The sequence below is a fragment of the Papilio machaon genome, chromosome 12 (genome assembly GCF_912999745.1).
Source record: "Papilio machaon chromosome 12, ilPapMach1.1, whole genome shotgun sequence".
NCBI lineage: Eukaryota > Metazoa > Arthropoda > Insecta > Lepidoptera > Papilionidae > Papilio > Papilio machaon.
Genome location: NC_059997.1, coordinates 8246654 through 8269129, shown reverse-complemented (window position 1 = coordinate 8269129; position 22476 = coordinate 8246654). Strand labels below are relative to the sequence as shown.

At 37.4% G+C, this 22476-nt stretch overlaps 2 protein-coding genes across 2 annotated transcripts in view; one reads left to right on the top strand and one right to left on the bottom strand.

The window, feature by feature from the left end:
• The window catches only part of LOC106720695 (serine/threonine-protein kinase SMG1), a 52749-nt gene that overhangs the window by 30135 nt on the left and 138 nt on the right, over positions 1–22476 (bottom strand). The window contains 1 exon segment of the mRNA XM_045680366.1: positions 15320–22129. Coding sequence (XP_045536322.1) covers positions 15320–22129 — 6810 coding nt within the window.
• Positions 1205–13906, top strand: LOC106720846 (D(3) dopamine receptor). The gene is made up of 5 exons (XM_014515646.2): positions 1205–1408; positions 11558–12106; positions 12238–12397; positions 12894–13064; positions 13213–13906. The coding sequence occupies exons 2-5, from the start codon at positions 11739–11741 to the stop codon at positions 13720–13722; spliced, it is 1209 nt and encodes a 402-aa protein (XP_014371132.2). The 5' UTR covers positions 1205–1408; positions 11558–11738; the 3' UTR covers positions 13723–13906.

The following is a 22476-nucleotide window of genomic DNA, read 5'->3' as shown; positions in this document are numbered from 1 at the left end:
CGCAGTAAGTTATGTATACTATGAAACGATACGATAAATTTAATAACAACAAACACACAAACGTTATTCGAAACATTATGCGCGTCGGGGACAGTGAACGCGGCAGGAGCTTCTCGTTAAAAATTTCATCCACAATCCGCAACACACGAGCTGAGCCCCCTTTATGTCAAAGCTGGGCATATTACGTAACTTTTTCTAAACGAGCACTCTTCAATTTATCTCCGGCGCTTATTTAACATTTTTAACAAGCTCTCACAATCGTATTACCCTAAAGGGATAAACAAAATTGACGCAAAATATTCCTAAACATTATTTAAAAAAATGTGTTTGTCAATTTAAAACATGTGAACATCGTTAGAAAAGAAATAAATAATATTAAAAAAGTGATTTTTTAGTTATTTTTGATGATGTTATAGCTTATATAAGCTATACACTATATAAACAACTCTGAGTGGTTAAATTTAAAACAACCGAGCGGTAACATTATTAGCCGACTTCAATAAGAAGGAGGTTATCAATTCGACTGTATTTTTTTTTTTATGTGTGTTACCGCGATACTCCGCCCCTGGTGGTCCGATTTTGATGAAAAATATTTTAATCGAAAGGAAGTGCTTGCAGGTGGGTCCCATTTTTTTGTTTTTTTTTTTAAATAACTGGAAGACTAGTAGATTTTGAATATAGCTTCAAAATTTGTTGCGAAAATTAGGGACATTTTTGCTTTCAGCGCTTACGTAGGCTAAACTATAGGACCTACATAAAAATGATGTATGGGGTATTGTAGCTCTTTAAATGTGCTAAATAAAAGTCCGCGATAGCATATATCTATCTTTTATAGTTTTCTCACAATAACCATTTTTTTCTTCAGAAACATCAATTAAATTCATGCCCTATTTCCGACGCTATTATTCGAGTTCAGTATTAACCCTTATGTAAATAAACATGTTCATTATCAAGAGAATTTTAATGGAAAATTGTTTATTAAAAATTTATAAAATATACCTACAGCTATTTCTAATGACTGTTACTAAAACAGTAATAAAAAGGGTCAGGTCTTAAATATTAATGTGCCTCTGTAGCTAGTAAGCGAAGGCTGCGCGGATGAAAAGTATTGCGCCCTTTGCTACAGCAGTTGTGGAGGTCTCCGAATTACTGTGCGACCGCCGCCGACCGTCGACCGCCGCGGCAGTTGCGTGCCTACCGAGCTACTGATCGGACGTTTCTCACAAAACAATCCTAATGCTCACTAAAACACTCGGAAAACTTCGCGTATGTAACACGTCATTGTGAGTGGTAAACTGAAGTTAAAATATACGTGAAATAATATAATGTAGTGCGAATGTTGTACTAAACATTTTGGCGGGAAACGCACCGGCAACGCGTTCCTGACGTGAATGGTATCGTCGCAGAGGTAAATAACAATATTTATGTAGGGTTGCTCGGCGATTGCTCCCGCTCAACATTGTCGCCTGTTAATAATCATTTCATCAACAACTTTAATTAATAAAACAATTACAAAATATCTGCACAAAATATACAATACAAAATTGTAAAAGTTTTCACAAATCAACAATTCCAGTGAGCACTAAAATTGATATAAAATAAAAAAAAAAAACAGAAACAAAATTCTAGAGTAAAACGTCTCCTTAGTGTCACACTTCCCACTGGCTTTTGTATGGAGTACGAATTAAACAAACGAACCTTTTGATATTTCAGTGAATGTTCAGACTTCCTTACGTAAGCTTTCAGCGGACCTAGCTCCGCCCCCACTTATGTAACCGACAGGCCGATTTCGTCTGAATTTTATCATTTTTATTCAATTTCATTCCATCATCGCTTCACCGACCGTGAATCATTTATTACACGAGCACAATCACCAGCTGTTACCACGATACGAAAATAAAGAAAAGTCAATTTTCCTCCGAACATCAAATAAATTTCGTTATTCACTTTAAAATAATATTTATTTCCGTAAAACTTAAATCAATTCTGGATTAAGGTACAATTTATTTTTTTGTGCATTACGGCCGCGTAAATAGGTCACGTCGAGCGACCTTGAATGTTTGCACTGGAAGGCTGCCGCGTTGCACGTGCGATAACTTGGAGTACTAATGCAAAGCTGATTCGTGTGCTAACACGATGAACACCAAAGCTCACAAGCTGTGTACTCACAACACAAGAACAATCGAACATCACCAACTCGTCCAACATTTAGACGATACAATAAAAGAGATCGAGTATGGAATACGTAAAGCTCTCGAACGATACGAAATAAGAATTCCTCGCGATGAGTTTCGGATAGTTGCTATTGCGAGAAATTGCTTTGACAAAGATAAAGTTTGTTTTACATTCAGCTACTGTAATACATTTGTTGGAATAAATTTATTTCAAATTCAAATAAACTGCTATCACAATTTAAAAGTCTAGTAGTTGAAAGACAGGTATTGACTTACACAGAAACCCCCAAGTTAGAAATCGTTTATTTACATTTCAAACTTATTAGAATTAACCTTTATCATACAATATTTAACTCTGAAGGAAAAATATAGAAGATTATATTTCCATAGCAGTATCACATTCAACACATTGAAATCAGAACACTTCAAATCGTAACAGAGGTCATTATAATTTATTCCACGTCTTGTTATATGGTTTAAGATATCAGTCCACCGGATACGAGCGGGCTGAGGGCGCAAGGGCGACCCAAAGGCATTTCGCAAACGATAAACCGCAAACATGTACGGGCAATTTATATCATCAATAAAGTAGTCGATTCTAAATAAATGTTGAAGGAAATGTGCGTGGGCGTAAATACGACAACTGTTACCTAATGCAGGCTATATTTGATAATAATGGACATTATGGAACAAATCCATTGAAATAGTCAAGGGTATTTATATATAGATGTTGGATTATAATATGCTCTATCTGCATGCTCATATAAGCGAGAAAGATGGATCAAATACCGCAAACGCATACCACTGAATTACTTTAATCTTAGGGAATGAGATCCTGTACTTGAACGATATCTGTAATTTTCTACGTCATATCATAATATAGAATTTATTACGAAGTGGCCAATGTAGTGGAGGGGGCCGCAGCACCGGGTAGATAAAGTATTCAACACTGAAACTTTGCAGCTAGATATTTCCACCAAGGCTTGACGATTGCCTTTTTTTCGTCAAAACAATGAGAGCGGAAATTACGTGGTGCAATAAAAAGCTGGCTAAAATTAGAATAAACCAAAAATAGCGCCTTAAATTTGTTGTTGTTCAAACTATAACAGAAGATTTTAACTTAACAAATCTTAAGTCGACATGTCTACAATGGAAAGTTAATAATTGATTTTTGTGTTAGTTCCTTTAGTTAGAGCAAGCAAATGCATTAAAACATAGAATTTAATTTATAGAAATTAAAACACTTATTGCTAAATGGGCAATAAAGCGTGCAACCATAGTAATGTAGAAGGGGGACAGATATATAAAGGTAACCGCTCACCAGTCGACATACAGAAGCGACAAATGAAGCGGCGCATTGTCAATAATCGCTAACCTCGATTAATTGTTACGCAGACAAACCGCACGAATGATTTAAAACGGAACACATATGCGTGACGCATGTAATAAAAACGCAATCCAAGCGTAAACTATCTATTTTGTAGAGCGTATCCAAAACATTACCATTGGTTATCTTAATTAAATTTATACACATTGGAGAGTTTTTTATATAAATTATAAAGTGAAATGGTATTACGAAGCAAAGTTATAACATGATATTGTGATAAGTTACATTATCATGGCATAAATATAGTGTTGTAAGTAATAATAAAGTTAAATAATTAAACATTGCAACATTAAATTAGAAAATAATCAATTCAACGATACGTCGACAGTAGCATTAATTCAATTACAATGTTTAGATAAAAATACAAAAACCTTTTTTTAAAGGTGTTATTCTTCAACAAAATGACTTATATTTATGTTTCAAAGAATGTCTGCAATCCAAAATGGCGCGACCCGCTCTTTCTCTCGACTAATTTCACGCGGGCATCCGAAATTCCCAAAGTTTCGCCCTTTGAAAATAATGAATATTTTATAAAAGGTAAACAAATACCTTTTTGTATTATTCGGGAATTTAATGGGTATCTTTTACACGTATCTTTTATAATTAATCAATTGCGCGCAATCTTCTTTGTTGTTGTTCTCAAGTCATGTGTAAACTCGTGCGTGGCAATATATCAAGCGATCCTTGTATTTTATGTTACAACTTCGGTACTTTATTAAGTTAATTGTTAGCATTTGTTTGCTACAGCCGAGATATTTACATTCAAACCAGTTTATATAATTTAGTACCCAAGTTAAATCTAGTTCATTGACATGTCTCTTCTTGAGTGTTGACATTTATTATAGACTCATCATAACTTATACTCAAAGTATCATTTAAGCAACCTCTAGCGATCTGCGACCATATTTAGTGCTCAATGTTCTATAGTATCGTAAAACGGAAAACGAAATTATGGTCCATCGCATTGACCCGAAACTTTTCACTTAGCGTTGACATTACTTTAGATAAAGGTCTTACATTTAATCCTCAGTATAGACTACATTAGACTTTTACACAACATAAAATGTAATTAAATTATTTACTCAACGAGCAATCTTAACAGATATCGAGTCTGTGCTGTAACAGGTACAGTAATAACTACCATTGTGTTCTTTTTATATGTAAAATTTAAAAAATTGCTTTGAAATTCTAAACAAATACATACAGTATTTCTGAGCATGGATGGCAAATAAGTATTTACTTAGGATAATTTTACATGCATATTTGAAACAAACAATATTATTACAATAATCTCGTCTGCATTGACCCTGTTCTTTAAAACGTAACACGTGATATGAAGTTGATTATTACGAGAACGTTAAAACAAACAGAAAGTAATTAAACACCAACATACTTAATGAAATATAAATATATGTACAAAGCTCGCGTACTTAATCCGGCAAGCCTACCTTTAAGTTAAACGGAGATAACAGCGCAAACAGCGCCCCCTACCCCGCGTACTCAACGATAAGCTTCTTAAGTACCCTAGACATACTTCAAACTTTTACTGCATATCGACGAGATTATGTCAGAAAACATCAATATTTTTAGAAAAACTATCTTTTAATAAGTTTAAAAAATGAAAAAGACTATTTAAAAAAAACCGCTGAAATTATTGTCATTGAATCTAAAATGATGTATATGAGTATTACGAAACAATGAGTATGTTCTAATGTAATGTCACAAAAATTATATGTGTACAAAGTTTAAATAAATAAATAAATAAATGTTTGATGAGAGTAGACTCAAAAGCTTTTAAGACTCAATCAAAATTATTTTAACAAATAAATTTCTTTAATAAACAAAACAAAATGAAGCTAATATCGAATCATCGGGTTATTCGTTGAAAGCGTACTCTCTGAGAAAGTTTACCTAGTGAAAGAAAAATAAAACAGAAAAGGACTAACTTAATAATTGCTTGTTAACTTTTGCCTGGAAAAAACATACTCTGGATATATACGTATTCACGATTTTTATGGATAATGGTTATACACCTCACCTAAAAGGTGTTTGCTATAAGGGTGTCGCACACAGCGGGAACACCCTTGAACACACAATATTATTATGTTTTATCACGGAGCAAACAAATGTCTGAATGGTGTGAGCTCAGAAAACTGTCACACTGACTACCGTGCCGGAAATTCAATCCTATTCCCTTGTTATAAATGTCTTAGTTGCTTAACCGGAATTAACAGCTACATGTGTACGAAGAAAAATAGAAGAAAATTCAACATCGACAAAGGGGACGTCTGCGAAGTGTGACTGGAGCACCAGACAATATTGACACGTTATAAACGTTAAAAGAAAATAAAGAAAGATTTGCGTCAAATTGAATTCCGATGGAGTGTTGTTGAAGTGAATGGCGTAAAGTGTTATTTATTTTACAAATATTTTTAAACAACTTTTATTAAATCTCCAAGAAACCGTCGTATAGGTGAAATAGAATAATAGAAAAAAATGTATTTGAATCTTCTCAATAAAGCTAAAATAGCAACGACATTTTTAAAACTGGGTCGCAACGTATCAGGCATCTTTCGGAAGAATTAATGAAAGTAAAAGTTGGTCTCATCTGTCCAGCACCGGACTCGCACTAAGCCGTCGCAAATTGAGATTAATTGTCCGCGCACTATCGTCCATTGATAAAACGACTCCCACGCTGGGTATCAATAATGGAGCCAACATAAAAGAAAAAACAACTTACGGCGCTCAATTATTGCCGACCGTGACTGTACCCTTTTTAATTGGCGTCGTAAAGATTGGTCCAATGTAGGAAGTGGATCGTTACGACCAGATAAAAAGATAAGGCCGCCTTCTCGCTAAATTAAAACGCACTTACTTAATTATGATCTAAATAAAATAACGTATATGTCACAGTTAAAATTACACGCGCATTGTGTAAATGTACTTTTAAAGCTTACATATAAAACGTTCTCGTAAACATCTAAGTATTCAGAATTCAAAGTGTTACAAAACAACAATATATACAAATAATATGATTGTAGTGTAACAAAAGCCGCATTTCCAATGCAACCAGTTACAAAAATAGTGACAATTTATAGGAGAAAGGGCACGGCTCATGAATGTGTGATCAGTTGGGCGCGGAGTAGGTTCGTGCATTCGTGATAGCAACGGTTCATAGACGACCTTCGAACCATTGATGTTGGGAACGAGCGATATGAATTTATAATGACAAAGCCAAGGCGAGACCCGGTTCACGCAAGCGCCCATGATTTTTCAACTGAAATATTGCTTTCCTATGTAAACTGACACGTACATAATAAAATATAACATTACCCGACCACGGTAAATGGGTATAAAACTTGCTTACTTTAGGATGCATTTTCATTAACTTGAAACATCTAATAATGTTCAATTTAAAAAAAAAAACCAATGATAATCGATTTGTTATCTATAGAATTCCAATATGAATGAAATGTCTATTATCAAGGGCGTAATATTTGATATCGGAGCAGTTGCGAGCTTCTAACGGGTAGAGGCGGGCAGTTATAAAATGGGTTAGAGATTACTCTCGGGCGCGGTCGCTGCGGCGGCGTGCACACGTTAACGACTAGATTATGACACAACTGACGTGACTGACGTGTTAATAACCGGACCACACTTGTTTGTTTGGATATTATTAATTATTATCACCTATAATTAAAAATACAAGCTCCTACGAAGGACTAACTCATTCGCCATCATGTTTTTGGTTTATATCTCATTGCAAGATGAGTGCAACAAAAGCGTTAATAATAACTGAGATATCCATACATTATTATCATAAATCAAGTGATACAAGCTTGTTTTTCAAAAACTTGTATGACGCGTCATGAAATCGATTGCAAGGACATGAAAGACGCCGCGGTTTGCCGAATCGAGCCCGCGTCCTTTTTATTATTCCCCTCACAATACACCGCTAATGGAGGCAATAATTTTGTTTTATCTAAAAAGGCTTCCGTACATAAAAGTTTAAAAGGCCAATCTTTTTTCGTCGTTCTTAACATTAATCTTATTAAATTGTACAGACGATAAACATATGTTATATAAAAAACCAAAAAATATAGCATTTAACTTCAAAAGTGTCGATGTACATAGAACTTAGAAATAACAAAACAATGGTGTCGAAAAACAATTTCTGTTAAAACGTCGTTAAAACCTTTGGCATAAATTTAATCTACAATTGATAGTAATAAACAAATTCTATAGCAATTACTCAAATCAAGTCATTTTCAGAGTATTAACGTAAATGCGAAGTTTATCGTCCGCTCTGAGATTTCGAGTGATCCTGTGCCCCTTCTATCTAAAACAAACGATAAATTTACTTCTATTTTACGATCTTTAAAACATAACGATTTAGAAATTACATTTTATCACCTTTGAAATGGAATATTAAGCGACATTTAAAATTATGTAAATGTTTACGACAGAAAGAAATTTTGTTGTAAACATTTAAATTGACCATATAAAGGCGCATATAGAAAATGTTTGCCTTTTATCGTAGATTCATTTTTCAATTAGTAAATAATAGTACAAAACTGTACGTATTAATGATTCGATAGTTAAACAAAACAACTGTATAATAGAAAGCTTACAAAATGTTTCCGTGGCGGCGACCTATACGGGCCTGACGTCCTTCGAGCTGAATGAATCGATCCGTGGCTATTACAATGATAGACAAAAGATTGCCCTAACACAACACTGACACACGGCCAGTCCCATGTTACCACTGACAGCTACTCTACAGTCTGAATATAATACAAGCACACTCTTTGAGATCAACAATCAACTTACAGACAAGAAATATAAATATCGTTCGTGATTAAAAAAAAAATACTCCTTACAAAGTTAGAAGGCCTCGTCAAATTTTCCTCAACAAAAAGTTATTATAACGTAGGCGTAGCTGCGTCATTTCGGATTTGCCAATTTGTCGTCAAAGCTTTACGGCTCTAATTTAACCGGCGAGAAGCCTTGACAGTTTGAGCATGAATTTCAAGTTCAAATTGTAAATATTTATAACATTTGTTGCGAAATGAACGCCAGAGGTCGCACGCGAGTCCGCCACGCTACCTTATATAAACGGAAGGCTTTACGATATTGATTTAAAATTAGATTAATATTTTGGAGGTCGGAATTAGAAGCGTAAGCAAATAACCATCGATAACTCTACCTCAATATCTTATAATCTTACTAATATTATAAATGCGAATGTTTGGATGGATGGATGGATGTTGGTTGAAGATATCTCCAGAACGGCACAACTCACATCTCGATGAAATTTGACATAACCTGAAGAACACATAGGCTGCTTATTATGTTTTTTTTTCGGGCAGACGGAGCCGCAGGCGACAACTATTTAAAAATAAAATCACTATCATATAAAAATATCACAAACAAAAAGATTCAACTTAAACTATTAAAACTTTCAACATAAAACTCCGCACAAAAGTCACAATAGTCGCAATTGTTCCTTGTGTAATCGAATAGATGAAGTAATTTTCTTTCCGTTCCGTTTATCTTCGGAGAATCATTTCCTTTGTTTACCGGGTAAACTAGCGTAACTACTGTAATCGGTCGATACGGGTCCGGAGAGACAAGGGATTCCTCCCGACGGACGCGATTGCGAGCAGCAGATCACTGCTGCTCGCAATCGCGATGCATATTAATGAGACATTATCCCACCATTATCGAAGATCGTTCACCAACGGACATTCCACCGGCGACAGTGGCGCCGCCCTAGTTGTAATACTAGGGCTCCATTGAAATGCAGCGGCTTGTCCTAACTCAAAGCACGTAACTTGCTCTGTGTAAACTCAATGACCCGGTAGACTTCTAATAGCTATTGATCGCTGCAGCTAGGGATAGATTTAGCAAATACTTTCAACTAAACGCAATTTAAAATAATTTTTTTTTTAGTACGAGTACGTAAAAAAATAATGAAATTGTACTGTTCCCTTGTGAGCACATCGGTGTACAGAATAACATTGGGAAAAGGCTCGTGTTCTGGAATTTAAGTGTCAAAACGATGCAAATTGGACACTCGTATATTTTTAAGCTCACTCGCGATGGCGCTCTTTAAAAACATTGCAATTTCATTTTGAACGAATTAATACAAAATAAAGAATGCACGTTACTAAACTTTCTCGAAGTCTTTCTTTTCGTCTTTCAATCAAATAAAAGTATTTCAATCATCAATTAAGGCTACATAGTTAATAAAACGTTCACATTTGTTTCCTTTAGTTTTATTCTAGAAAATTACCTTGAATCAGATCTATATCTTGTCGCTTGACACAAATTATAAAGCACCATATCGAATTTAGTTTAAATTGCTTTTGCATGTTAAACGTTATTGTTTATCACATTTTAACATTTTTTTTTCTTTGTTCAGAAACATTGTCAGGGTCTCAAGTTATTTTATAATAGCCGTCAACTATATTTTTTTCTGTGTCTGTAATTTTAGCTTTTGGTTCATTTATACAATAAAAGTTTAACAACTATTACAAAAAAGTTAATGGGAATCTAAAACCCTTTTACCACTAAGAGCTCGATTGAATTTATCAATAACTATTTTCAGCCAGTCCGTTAGGCCACAAGAGATGAAATTCCGAAGCGATCCCGCAGATTTAATTTAATTTAAGCATTGCTATGTATCTATATTTACCTTATTTCTATTCTCAAACTAGACTGGGTCACAAAAGGCTATAAAACAACTTACATTCAGGAGATGTAGATGTCGCAAAAGTGTATTTCTAGTACACACGTGTTATTGTGTAATACAAATGTTGAATAACAAGATTATTGTATCCATACAATACTTTTAGATTTAAAAAAAAAACGAAAAAATAAAATATTTTCGTTAAAATTTTGTACCAAAACAATTTCATTCTCAAATCTAATAATCGTAATAAGTCTCACAAACTTCAATATCAACAAAATTTCTATTTCTGTATCAAAGATAATATTAGTAACGGTATTTCCGCGTCTCCGAGATTATATTGCTTAGAAACTTTCCGAGTCGCACTGCAACAAACGTTCGTAGTTGTATCGTTGTTATTTATGTTAGTAAGATCTTGAATATAATTCAAATTTTACTGTAACACGTTACTGAAATAATTTGTTTTCAATTAACCAGTTTCGGTTTATATAATTAAAGTAGAGTAGAAATGTTATTATTACTTTAGTTTGAGTCTATTTCAAGTTCGAGTTTGATCAAGCAAACTATTTTATTTTGTAAATACATGAAGAGTTAATTTCGTCAATTTAGCATCCAAATGTTCTGTTATTGTTCGATTGGTATAATAAAAATAGTGAGTCGGCATTTGTTTTGCGGCGACTTCCGGCCTCCTGCCGCATCAGCATTCCATGATCGATAAGATCTCAGTCGGTGTCAAGGTCACGGTTACGTAATTCTCCAACTAAACCACAGTGGTCCTAAATGCGATACCTAATAATATTAGCAAGTGCTACGTAAACATTTCTCAACAGATACTCTATGAATAATTCATTAAATAGAATTGTTGTTTTTCTGCGGCACGTCTCATCCAATTTGTAGAAAACGAAATGTAATAAAGCTATCGTTAATATTACAGGACACACGATGCGAAAACACTTGGAAACTTTAGAAACAATTCGCGTACGATCCCGACTTACAATTTGCGAATCGACGAAGCGCCACCGGTTGAAATAAATAATTCATCAGGGAACGGAGAGCGAAAGCGATCCTAGCTTTTCCCGTAAATTCTAAAAAGTTCTAAATGTAATTTAGAGTAACGCCGTGTGAAGTGCGATAAAGTAGGCGAGATGACGCTGCAAAGCAATTTGCGGGGAACGCGAGCGTGTTCGCTGAAACCCTTGTCGCACCTTTACGTGCGACTGCCGTCTGCATTCAAAGACTTCAAGGCACCGCGGCGTGCGATATGTTAAAACATACTTATGGTAACATTATTTTCTCTTATTCCAGGCGGCGCAACGCTCGAGGGTGAGGAGGAAAATGTGCGCGAAGCGAGTGCGGCAAAGGACCATAGTTTGTTGTGCGGACACAACGTGTGCGGTGGTCGGTTGTGAGACGATGTGTGCGTAACTCGAGCACGACGTCGAACGATTCCGAGTGGGGGAGGCTGGCGATCGCGGCCAGCGATGGGATGGACTTTGTGGTGGGCAATGACAGCGTGCCGACGGACGCGGCGGCGCAGCAGGCCGCGGATCTCTACAACTACTGGGCGTGGAGCATCATGGACGGCACGCTGATGCTGCTCATCGTGAGCGGCAACACCCTGACCATCCTCGCTGTCACCCTCAGCCGCCGCCTCTCCTCGCTCGTCTCCAACCAGTTCGTACTCAACCTGGCCATCTCTGACCTCATGGTGGGCCTCACGCTGCCCTACCACCTCGTCTTCTACATCGATGACGACTTCGGCAAAGTCAAGTGGTCCTGCCTCATGAGATTCATCCTCATCATACTTGCGTGTCTCGCATCCATTTACAACATCATAGCGATCGCCGTCGACAGGTAATGCTTTTTATCTTTATCCATTCAATTTGATTTATTGGCAAATGCGATACCTTTAATCTGTAATCCACGTATGCACTTATTGCTGAGAACGTTACATTTGAAGTGAGACATGCATCGGTACATGGCAGGTACATAGCGATCGTGCACCCGCTGCACTACAGTCGCTACATGACGAAGGTGGTGACGCGGCTTCTGATGAGCGCAACGTGGTCGGTTGCGCTCTGCATCTCCTGCATACCCATGTTCTGGAACGACTGGCACGACGGTATCGCCTGCGAAATGAACCTGGTACGTGCTCTTCCGATACTGTCTTATAAAATTAAAATAATAAACAAAGAAAAAAATACTTCATTTTTATTCAAGTATATGTAAACGAGTTATGATCATTCCTTTCTTATGATAAATATTGTTTTATATAAAAACAGATAAATAAAAATGACAAAACAGTGAGGCGTCATAAGAGTATCAATTGCACGACAAAACCAGAGAAATACGTATCGATGTGTTTTATATGAATGGAGTGACTGTTATTTTTTATATAAATATATGATAACACTACAAAAACACGTCGCAAAATTCAACACCTACCACGTGCTAGAAACAAACGTTATCTAATCTGTTATCAGTGAATCATTATGCATACGTCATCACGTGTATTTACAAAAAAATAACGATCGCGTAAAAATGACTACACTGCCCTATTCGAAATTAAACTTACGACTTTTGTACACACATTTTTTTTTAAATAAATCGAAAGCACTATGTGACATTATTTTATTGACAGGTGGTGCCTAAATCGTACACGACGAGCATCCTGGCGCCGATGTTCTCGCTCATCTGGATGGTGATGTTCGTGCTGTACTGGCGCATCTGGCGAGAGGCTACTTGCCACGCACGCCGCCTGCGCGCTACCTCATGTTGCCCCGCCGGCGCCAACGATTGGAAGAGTATACAGGTACATAGATTTCTTCTTCTTACTTATCATAGTAGACAAAATATTCCTACTCACATTTTTATACGGACCGGACGTATTTAATGAATTGCTTTAGCAATAACTTTAAAATGATTACTTTTATTTTTAAATATCATCGTTTGTGTTCCAGGTCGTGCTTTTAGTCCTGGGCTCCTTTTCGATCTGCTGGATGCCGTTTGTGGTGGTTTCGTGCGCCCAGACGTTGCCCATCATTCCGCTGCACAACCCGATAGTGTACCGGCTGACGTCATCGCTCGCCATGTCCAACTCTGGCATCAACCCTCTGATATACGCGTGGAAGAATGCCGGCTTTCGGGCCGCCTTCGCGAAACTGCTGCGGTGCAAGCGGCCCGACACCTCTGAATACCGAGGATCGCCTGCGCCCGAGAGGAAAAGGTGCTCCGTGGCGCTCCGAGAGGGTTCCATAACGAGGTCGAGTGCCCCCGCTGTGCTGGGCGACTTCGGCGGAACCCCGGCGCGGCTGCTATACGCCGAGCACGAGCCGGACACGGCGCGGTGCCGCATCATAGAAAACGTGGGGTACGTGGACTCGGACGGGGGCGACACCAACCCCTCGTACGCGCCCGACGGGCCGACGCCGGTGCACCGGCCGGCCGACGGACCTCCGGATGCGGTCTAGTGTGTAACTTTAAACGTTTATCGAACGTTCAGTGGGAAACGCAAAACGCTTCTAGATTTTAAAGTTGTTAGCGAGTGTAGGTACCGCACTTCGCACTCGCATCCGGTATCTAACTGTTCAAGTCTACGCTCAAATTTATGAAAGCTTTATTGTTGAATATTTATTGACAGATTTTAATAAGTTCCCCGCGATGATGAAATAAAATATATAATAAAGATGTTATCCGTCAAATTAATTGAGATGTTAATGATATGATAATTATAAAAAGATGTTTGATGTAAATTAAATTATTAAACAAACTTGTAAATACTTTAATTAGAAGAGTCTTCACGACGCGACGGCAGCATTGCTGTGTTTTAAGATAAAATATAGAAGAAAAGTTATTGTCTAACATTAACAATTTGTATGAAAATACTTCAAAGAATACTGACGCCCTCTAGTAACGCTTAGTAGAAATAATGTAAGCATACAAGTACATGTTTCAAAACATAGATGGCGCTGTGATTTAACTTTTACTTGTATGTAGTCAATTTTAGATAAAATGTTGAGACAATTCTATATGAAATATATGTGAACTTATGTAAAATATATAGAATATTCAGTATCAATATGAAGTTAATTTTATACAGTACAAACTCTCAAAAATATATTTAAGATATGAATTGTAATATTGGTAGATATGATAAAGCTGAGTTACTCTATGTGCATCATAATTTACCACATCCCTTTTCTTATCCTCTTACTCTAATCTAACTGTGTCAATCAAAACGGGATCTTATCGTGAGTTTTCACTGCAGAAATACACGTATAAAATATACATCTTTCTGTTTTTCAAAAATAATGAAAAGTTGAATTTGTTTCGACGTATAAAACTCATACAAACTTCAGATACTTTTTTAGAATAAGTGAACGGCGGTTGGTCGCCTAGAGTTAAGTGAGAAATGCCTATGAATATCTGCAATATCAGATACTTGGATCATTTGAGAAAGAGGGCTATAAGTAGGGATCATGTTAAAGATCTGCAAATTAACTACTTTGCCTAAGGCTCACCAAGTTCAAGGCACTTCGAGGAAGTGGTTTAAAAAGCCATCTTACGAGGCACGTTCGGGTCGTACCACGCGCTGAAGCATTCACCAAAACGAGGTGGTTAAGGAGTGTGTGATCTGAACCTTTGTATTGATCGTCTACTGATCAGGCTGGCTCTTCTAACACAGAGTTAACACGTTATATACTACTGTTGATGCTTGTAGAACTCGATCGAATTTAATAGTTGCTAACTTTAATGCGCTCCAAAAAAATGACAAGGTCTTGATCACAGAGTATGGACGCAAATTGACTAAGAAAATATAAGTTTTAAAAGTCTGCCACACTAAGAGTAGTTGAGTAATTAAAAAGAGTGATTTACTTTTAGAACCATTAAACGTCTATGTGTGTGTGGCCTCAAGAGAATAGGAGAATAAATGAAATCTATATAAACAAAAACGAATACTTGTATGTTTGTCCCGCAGTCGTTCTTAATCTACTTGACGGTTATTACGATACCATCAACTCAGCTTAGAGACTTTTAACACGAAAACAAAGGCAAAATAAAACTCACCTCTACGCCGGTCACCCCGAGAGCCGCCACCAGGTTGGGCGTCATGCGGAACGGCACCTTCTCCGGCACACGCAGCGTCTTGCCCTTTTCGAAGCACACATTGTAGTCGATGTGCACCACCTCGCCAGATGTCAGATCCACGAGCACGTTGTCCAGATGTCTATCACCGAGCCCGATCACATAGCCGATGATGCTCATAACGGCCAGCGAGTAGCTGTATCGGCGCGTCGTCTGCCACCAGTGGTCGGGCGTGACGCTGGCGCACCACAGCTCGCGGCGCAGCAGGTCGCACGGCGTCTCCGCCGTCAGCTCCTGCAGCACCTGCTTCAGGATCGAGACGGGCCACTCCTTTCGGCTTTCAGTCGATATGCCCGCCTCCTTAAGTAGAGGATTCAGTTTGTTATAGAACAGCTCTGAGGGACGTAAAACGTTCACCGTCTTATTGGTTTTGGCGGAAATAATTGCTGCTTCTCTGTTTTGCCACCGCTTGTACAGAGCGAAGAGCGGCGTGACGTTGTCCACCCAGCTGATCAAGCCGGACCGCGGTCCCAAGGGTATGACGGAATAGTGACGGGCTCTATATGTTTGATTGTCGTTGTTCTCGGAGTCGCGCGCCAGCATAGTATTCGTTATTGATAACAATTGCATAATTCTTTCGTCTAAGTGCAAATCTTCTAACCCCTTGAAGAGATACGTGTGCGCTTTACCGTCCGATCCGTAGAAGATTAATTTCTTTGGTCTGGTTTTCGTAGGTAAGATAGCGACGTTGTTTTCCACGGATTTGATCGTTACCCTAACGGTTCTTTGATTTGTATGCAATCCCGGCATTGTAATGACGGTATTTTTCATTTCAGCCAAAACTGGGCTAATATCGGACATCTTTAAAATATACGATGTGCGCTTGTTGACTTTTTGTTGCAATTTTATCTGTAACTGCTTTAAAGGCGCCCATGATTCTTGCGGTTTATCGGGATTCGGTGGATTCTTCATTTTATCAATAACATCTGTTATAAGACTTTGAAATTTAGCTTGGAAGGCTATTTCATGTGGTGTTTCAGGTTTAGCCGATGTAACTTGGTTCAGCTGTTCTAAAACAAATACGATAGGTTCGAAAATAATTCGATGTTTCTCTTTGATCAGCTTCTCTTTCTCCTCCGCAGATAAATTAACATTATTTTTTACTCTGGCAATTTCGGCTTCCAATTGAGTCAATCGCTTGTTAAATTCAGAATGATGCTGGACTAATGTCCCGAGGCACAGTTCATCCCACAGTAAATTTATTCTTTGCAATTCCTTCACTAACAATTTTACTTGTAGAATAGTCTTCGGGGCTTGTTTGGCTAATGTTTCCACCATGTCGAGGAAACAAGAATTTAATTCATTATTTGTTGTTTTGTCGCTACCATTGTCTTCCATATCGAGATTATCTTCATCGCTTTCGACATCTTCGTTGGACAAAAGTGACCGGGGAACACTCAATTCCGTTAAACTGTTCTGTTCGTTTTCAACTGCGCCCACGACGGCCGGGAATGTAATTAAATGAGGAGTATCTTCTGCCAGCCGACATAGTAAATCGGAAACACATTTTCTCACATACGTTTCGGGATGGTTAAGTCTAGAAAATAGTTGAGGTATAATCACCTTCCATGGTTGCGTGGGAGTGTTTGCCAATCCGGACTCGAGGACTGTTTGTAACTCCATAGCATGTTTAACAATTAATCTTAACAATCGCAGTGTAGCGTTTACTACAGAATTTTCACCACTGTGGTTGATGTAATCTGATGCACAGATAAGTTGTAAAAATTTAAAATAAGCATCAGCAGAGAGCTCAAAGTATGAAAATACTCTTTTTTGCGCTTGACGCCATATGTCGACAAGCAATGCCAAATGTTCTGGGAAAGCGTTGTTTAACGAGGGCACAGTTCGTAGGTGATTCTCGATCATTTCTGAAGTATTTATTTCATTCCAGTCGATATCTTCATCGTCGCAAGTTGCTTTTGTTTTGGATAAAATTTCACACACAGCCTCGAAATCCTGCGGAGAGCATCCGATCATTACTCCCTCTATTTGAATTTTATCGTTATCAGTGAGCTGCTCCCTTGTTTTGGAGCTGAATTCCACCATTTTACGTCCCCATCTAAAACACCATGAGGCGAAACTCGCCCAAGCTTTCGCAAGGCCCGGGCATTGATTAACGCCAAACTGCAACAATTTACCCACAGCCGAGTCCGAAAGTGGAATAACGTTTTCAGAAATATTATTATCCACTAAGCCGATTTCAGGTAAAGCTGATACTAGTTTCATTAAGGGTGAATCATTATCTATTACTTCGTCGTTTTCGCTTTGTACCCATTTCGAAAGCGTTAACAGTAGTCTCGTTCCTTTTTCTCTTAGCTCATAGCTTTGTTCGCCCATAGCAAGTCGCTGAGAAAAGCCAAGGGCAATATTCGCACACAAATTGATAGCGCGTACTCGTGTATCTTCTTTTGCATATGTAACTTTACAAAGTTCCGCCAAAGCAGTTGCGTTGTTTAATGTCCAAATGTCTAAATCGTATGTATTATTAGACATCAGCAGTAAATCGCTTATGTCATCCAAAGTGTCAATATTGTGTATACACATTTGGAATGCATGGTTTTGCTTAAAATGTTTGAGAAGTTCTCTTTTAGCCATGCCCAAGTTAGCATTTTTTCTTGCACTTTTTATGACATCAAGTCTTAAACATTCAGTATAAAATATATTTTCTTCAGTCATGTTTAATTTAGTGAAGTATTGATTCCACCACAAAATTTTGCTCAGATTTTTCAGCTGCGTTCCATATTTATGATCTTTGACAACAGACGGTTTAAATGGATTTAATATTGCTTTTCCGTTCTTTATCACACTTGTCAATCCGTGATTCGCTAGTTGCAGTACAGCAATTTCTTTTAAAAGATGAACAGCGTTCGTCCTCGCAAATTCTTCTGCGCTTGAATTGAGCAATGTCTTACAATTTAGAAGGATGTCATCGAATGTATCGTCGTAATCATTATAATAATAATTAATTGCCGTGTACAACAAAGTGGATTCGATCTTGTTTAACAGGCCTTGATAAGAACAAGTATTTTTGGACAATTCTGTACTTTCAGGTCGTAAAATATCCCAGTCGGATAATTGATCAGTGATCTCTTCGCCATCTTCAAACATGCTAAGCGCAGATGAGCACTCCCAATATGAATCTGATTTATTTTCATCATTATAAATCTTTAATGTTTGTATATCTTCCCAACTTTGTATATTTTTATAAGAATCTATTATTTGCTCTTCAACAAATTTAGTTCCTTTTGCATCTAAGAGAACTGTGTTAGAATCAGTGTCAAAGCTATCTTTTTCGGCAATTAGCTTCTTGTAAAATTCGATTGCAACTTCGTAGCGGGAATTGGCTTGTTCAGCTGCCCCCTTCAACCAGGGTAGTTTCTTGTTAAAATTTTGTTTCAGCCATATGTATAAACCATGTAAAACTTCCGGCTCTTGAATTTTGATAATCGCTCGCGCCATACTAATTGCTATAGCCTCAATATCGATGTTAGTATTGGAAAGTGCAGCCTGGAGGATGAGAGACGCATGATAAATAACAGCGCCGAAATGGCCCGAATGTAAGCTGACAGCTAATGTGGCTGGACGTACTCTGTTTTGCCATTCTCGACAGGTTGGCCAGTTTGTATGAAAAAATGTTCTTACAGGTTTTCCAACAACGGGCAGGACTGTGGCTGTGCCTTCGGCTGCATTATAAATGTACTTTTCCAAGAATGTCATGAACTCAATAAACCAATGTGTTCGGACCTGCTCTGCAACTACAATATCCAGCAATTTATTGTCATCGTCAGCTACATACTTAGTTTCTGTTGAAGATACGTCTCTGGCTATTGCTTTTAAAGCACCTTCTATCTTCGTAAAAGTATCCTGTGGTTTTCCCAAAGCAGTTCTCAATTTTAGTGTGATACAAGTTTGTGCCAATTCAGAGAGTGCCCAGCTCACACAAATGGAAGAGAAACAAGTGGCACATTCGCGAAAGAATAGTAAATTTTTCTCATCTAAGTCTTGTCCTTGTATTGGCCATGACACTAAGAAGGCATTGATCAACAAGTTTTTGTCAGTGATTGATAACTGTAATAAATAATTCATTATAGATTTGAAATGAATATTTGATAATGTTGTAAATGATCCTCTCATCAGATACTCTTTTAAAGCATTCAGCTTTGTGTCACTGTTAAGCACTGTCAGGCTGACCTTTCTAGATGTAAAAACTTTAACCATCTGCCTGTCAAGTTCTTGTTGTACAATATCCCAGGGCAGTTCAAAGAGTACCTCCTTACACACACTTGACACTGATTTATTCAGATTATCTATATGTAAAATGCATACTACTGCCATTTTTTTTAGTAACATAGCATTCCACACCAGACCTTTATTTTTTAGTAATTGCTGACAATTCTGTAAAACAATGAGAGTAACATTTTCATTGAAATTGTGGGCATGCATCAGCATGTTGGTTGTTAATACCAAGAAACCTTTTGACAAGCTTACAATGGGCAAATATTTATCAAGCTGACTGAAAATATCTGATATCCAATTTAATACCAATAACAATGTTTCTTGTGGTACGTCTTCTTCTAAAACAATACTCAGTGTGTTTAATATAACTGCTAAATGGCCCGATGTTGGACTCACACTTGAAACATCACCAATATTTAGATTTGATAGACTGTAAATATCACTTGTTCTCTGTTGAGTATTAGTAACCAAGTCACTTGATGCAATAAAGTGATTATTCTTCTTACAGTGGGAATAAAGTAAATACAATATAGCATATTGCAATGCAGGCTTTTGTTTTATAAAATTCTCATCATGGGGACACATCTTGATTGCTAAAAGCTCTAGAATGCTCGGTTTCAATGCCCACATACCAATGATGGAGTTACTTGCATTAGCTAGGTCAGACAGACATTGTAAATAGAACAATATATTTTTCTCTGCATCTTCTTTGGAAAGCTCTTCTGCATATTCAACTTGGATGATCTTTATGCCGGGTATAATAACAGAAAAGGCATTTTGTATATCCATCAAGACAAACTTGTATGTTTCTTGTAATAAGGGGATATTTTTCAAATTTAAGAAATTACTATACACCAACATAACATTTGTGAGGATTTTAGTATTATCTGTAAACCTCAAAGGCCGCAGTAAAGACTGAGGGCCAATAATTTGTGTGATAAATTCTAATGGTAGATTTGCAGCTATCTCTTTAATAGTTATGGAAATAAGACTGATAATGCTGAGGCAGACGTCTGTGTCAATCAATAGATATTTTGTCAACTCCACAGTTATTAGTGAAAATAGTGTTGAAGAGCAAGAAGTTGCCTTTGTCTGCAAATATTTCAGGAGCAATGTAATACTTTCATTACCTGCCATTATCAAATCTGGTTCAACATCATCACTTAGCACTTCAGTCAATACTTGAATTATTTTCGTCATTGCTTCGGTGAGGAACGACCACGAGACAGTTTGAGAAACTGTTGGACTAAGCAGGGTGCCCAAGCTTTTCGCAACAGTGTTGAAGACATTGAGAAATGATGCTATTTTCTGCATACAATCTTCGTGAGAATCAGATTCAGACTCATGGTTATTGGATTCAAGTTCATTTGTATAGGCCACCATGTCTTCAACAAATTGATTTAAAAGATTTACCGAAAATCCAACATCTGCTTGCCAATGGCGGCTCAGTTTGAATAAAGACTGAAGAGCAAATTCTTTAATTTTCTTAGGCTGTGCATTATCAACATGCCACCCGACAAGAATATCTACTGTATCTACAAAGTGATTTGCAAAATGTTCAGGGTACAAATTTGACATTACAATCATGGCATTGATGGCAGCCATAAACACGTCAGCAGAGTCGGTACCTTCTATAATCTCCTGTAAACGATCTAGAGTCATTTCCGCAAAGTCAGATAGGGTAGGTGTTTTAAAATCTAGTTGAAATGTTTCAACAAAAGAGAGAGTCAAATAATGTTTAATAGATGTGTTGTGCTCAGAAAATGTCATCAGAATCCAATCCAGATGTTTCTTATAATCATGTCCCATAACATAACCAATCCTTCCCAAGACAACTGCTGCCTTCTCCTTGGTCTCTGGACTTGGAGCGTCAAACAGAACATCCAACAGTGATTCCACTAAGATTTCATAAGATCTTCGTATATATCTTGCATTTTCAGGTAGCATCACCGCATCCTGCAGTTTACTACATATAACCAGAGACTTTTCAACATCAACTTCCGCACACAAGCGACGTAAAAGCTTTGATATACGTGGATCTTCAGGCAGATTGACGACAAGCTCCGATCTATCATAAAATTTATTACTATTTCCTTGGGACCAGGCGTCATTATTCGACGGTCCTAACGGTTCGTGATATTTATAGGAATTCTCATCATGAGCATGTTCAGACCTTGGCGGGAAGTCACCGCGGCCCCGACCGGAACCTCGCCCGCTCCCTCGTGAATGTCTGAATTCAGTGATACGCCCTCGGCTCCGAAATCTACCATCTCTGTGCGGTCCGCCAAAGGACGTTGAATCGTACGAACCAACATAACCTCTGACCTTATCATCCGTTGTGTTTTCTTGACCGATTTCATTTCTATCTAAACCGTCGGAACTCTCGGATCCCTTTGAGTTTTTAACTTTATTATTTACTGAAGTGGATAGCATCACTAGGAATTTTGTTCAATGTATAAATAAAACCACACATGGCCGTAAAATAACGCCAAAACACTGTAAAAACTTAATGTAGACAAACGATTCTCCACCAACTTCCTATGCCAACAGACAAGAAAATACAATGTGTCATAGACTCTGTAAGAAATATGTCAATTGATATCAATGTCACAAAACAAAGATTAAACTTTGGTGTTCTAACGTAAAGGACGTTAAATTCGTTAACACCTAGCTACATCTGAAAGTTATTAATAATTATGGGTCGAAAATTTTTCGTTTGGATTAATTTATTGAATAACATATTTGAAATAAGTAAAAGTTAAAATAGTTTGCAAAAAAAGCCTCCAAGGTTACCCACCACTGTTCTACTTGCTCTTGGATGCTCTTCTCTCTGTAGAACACGA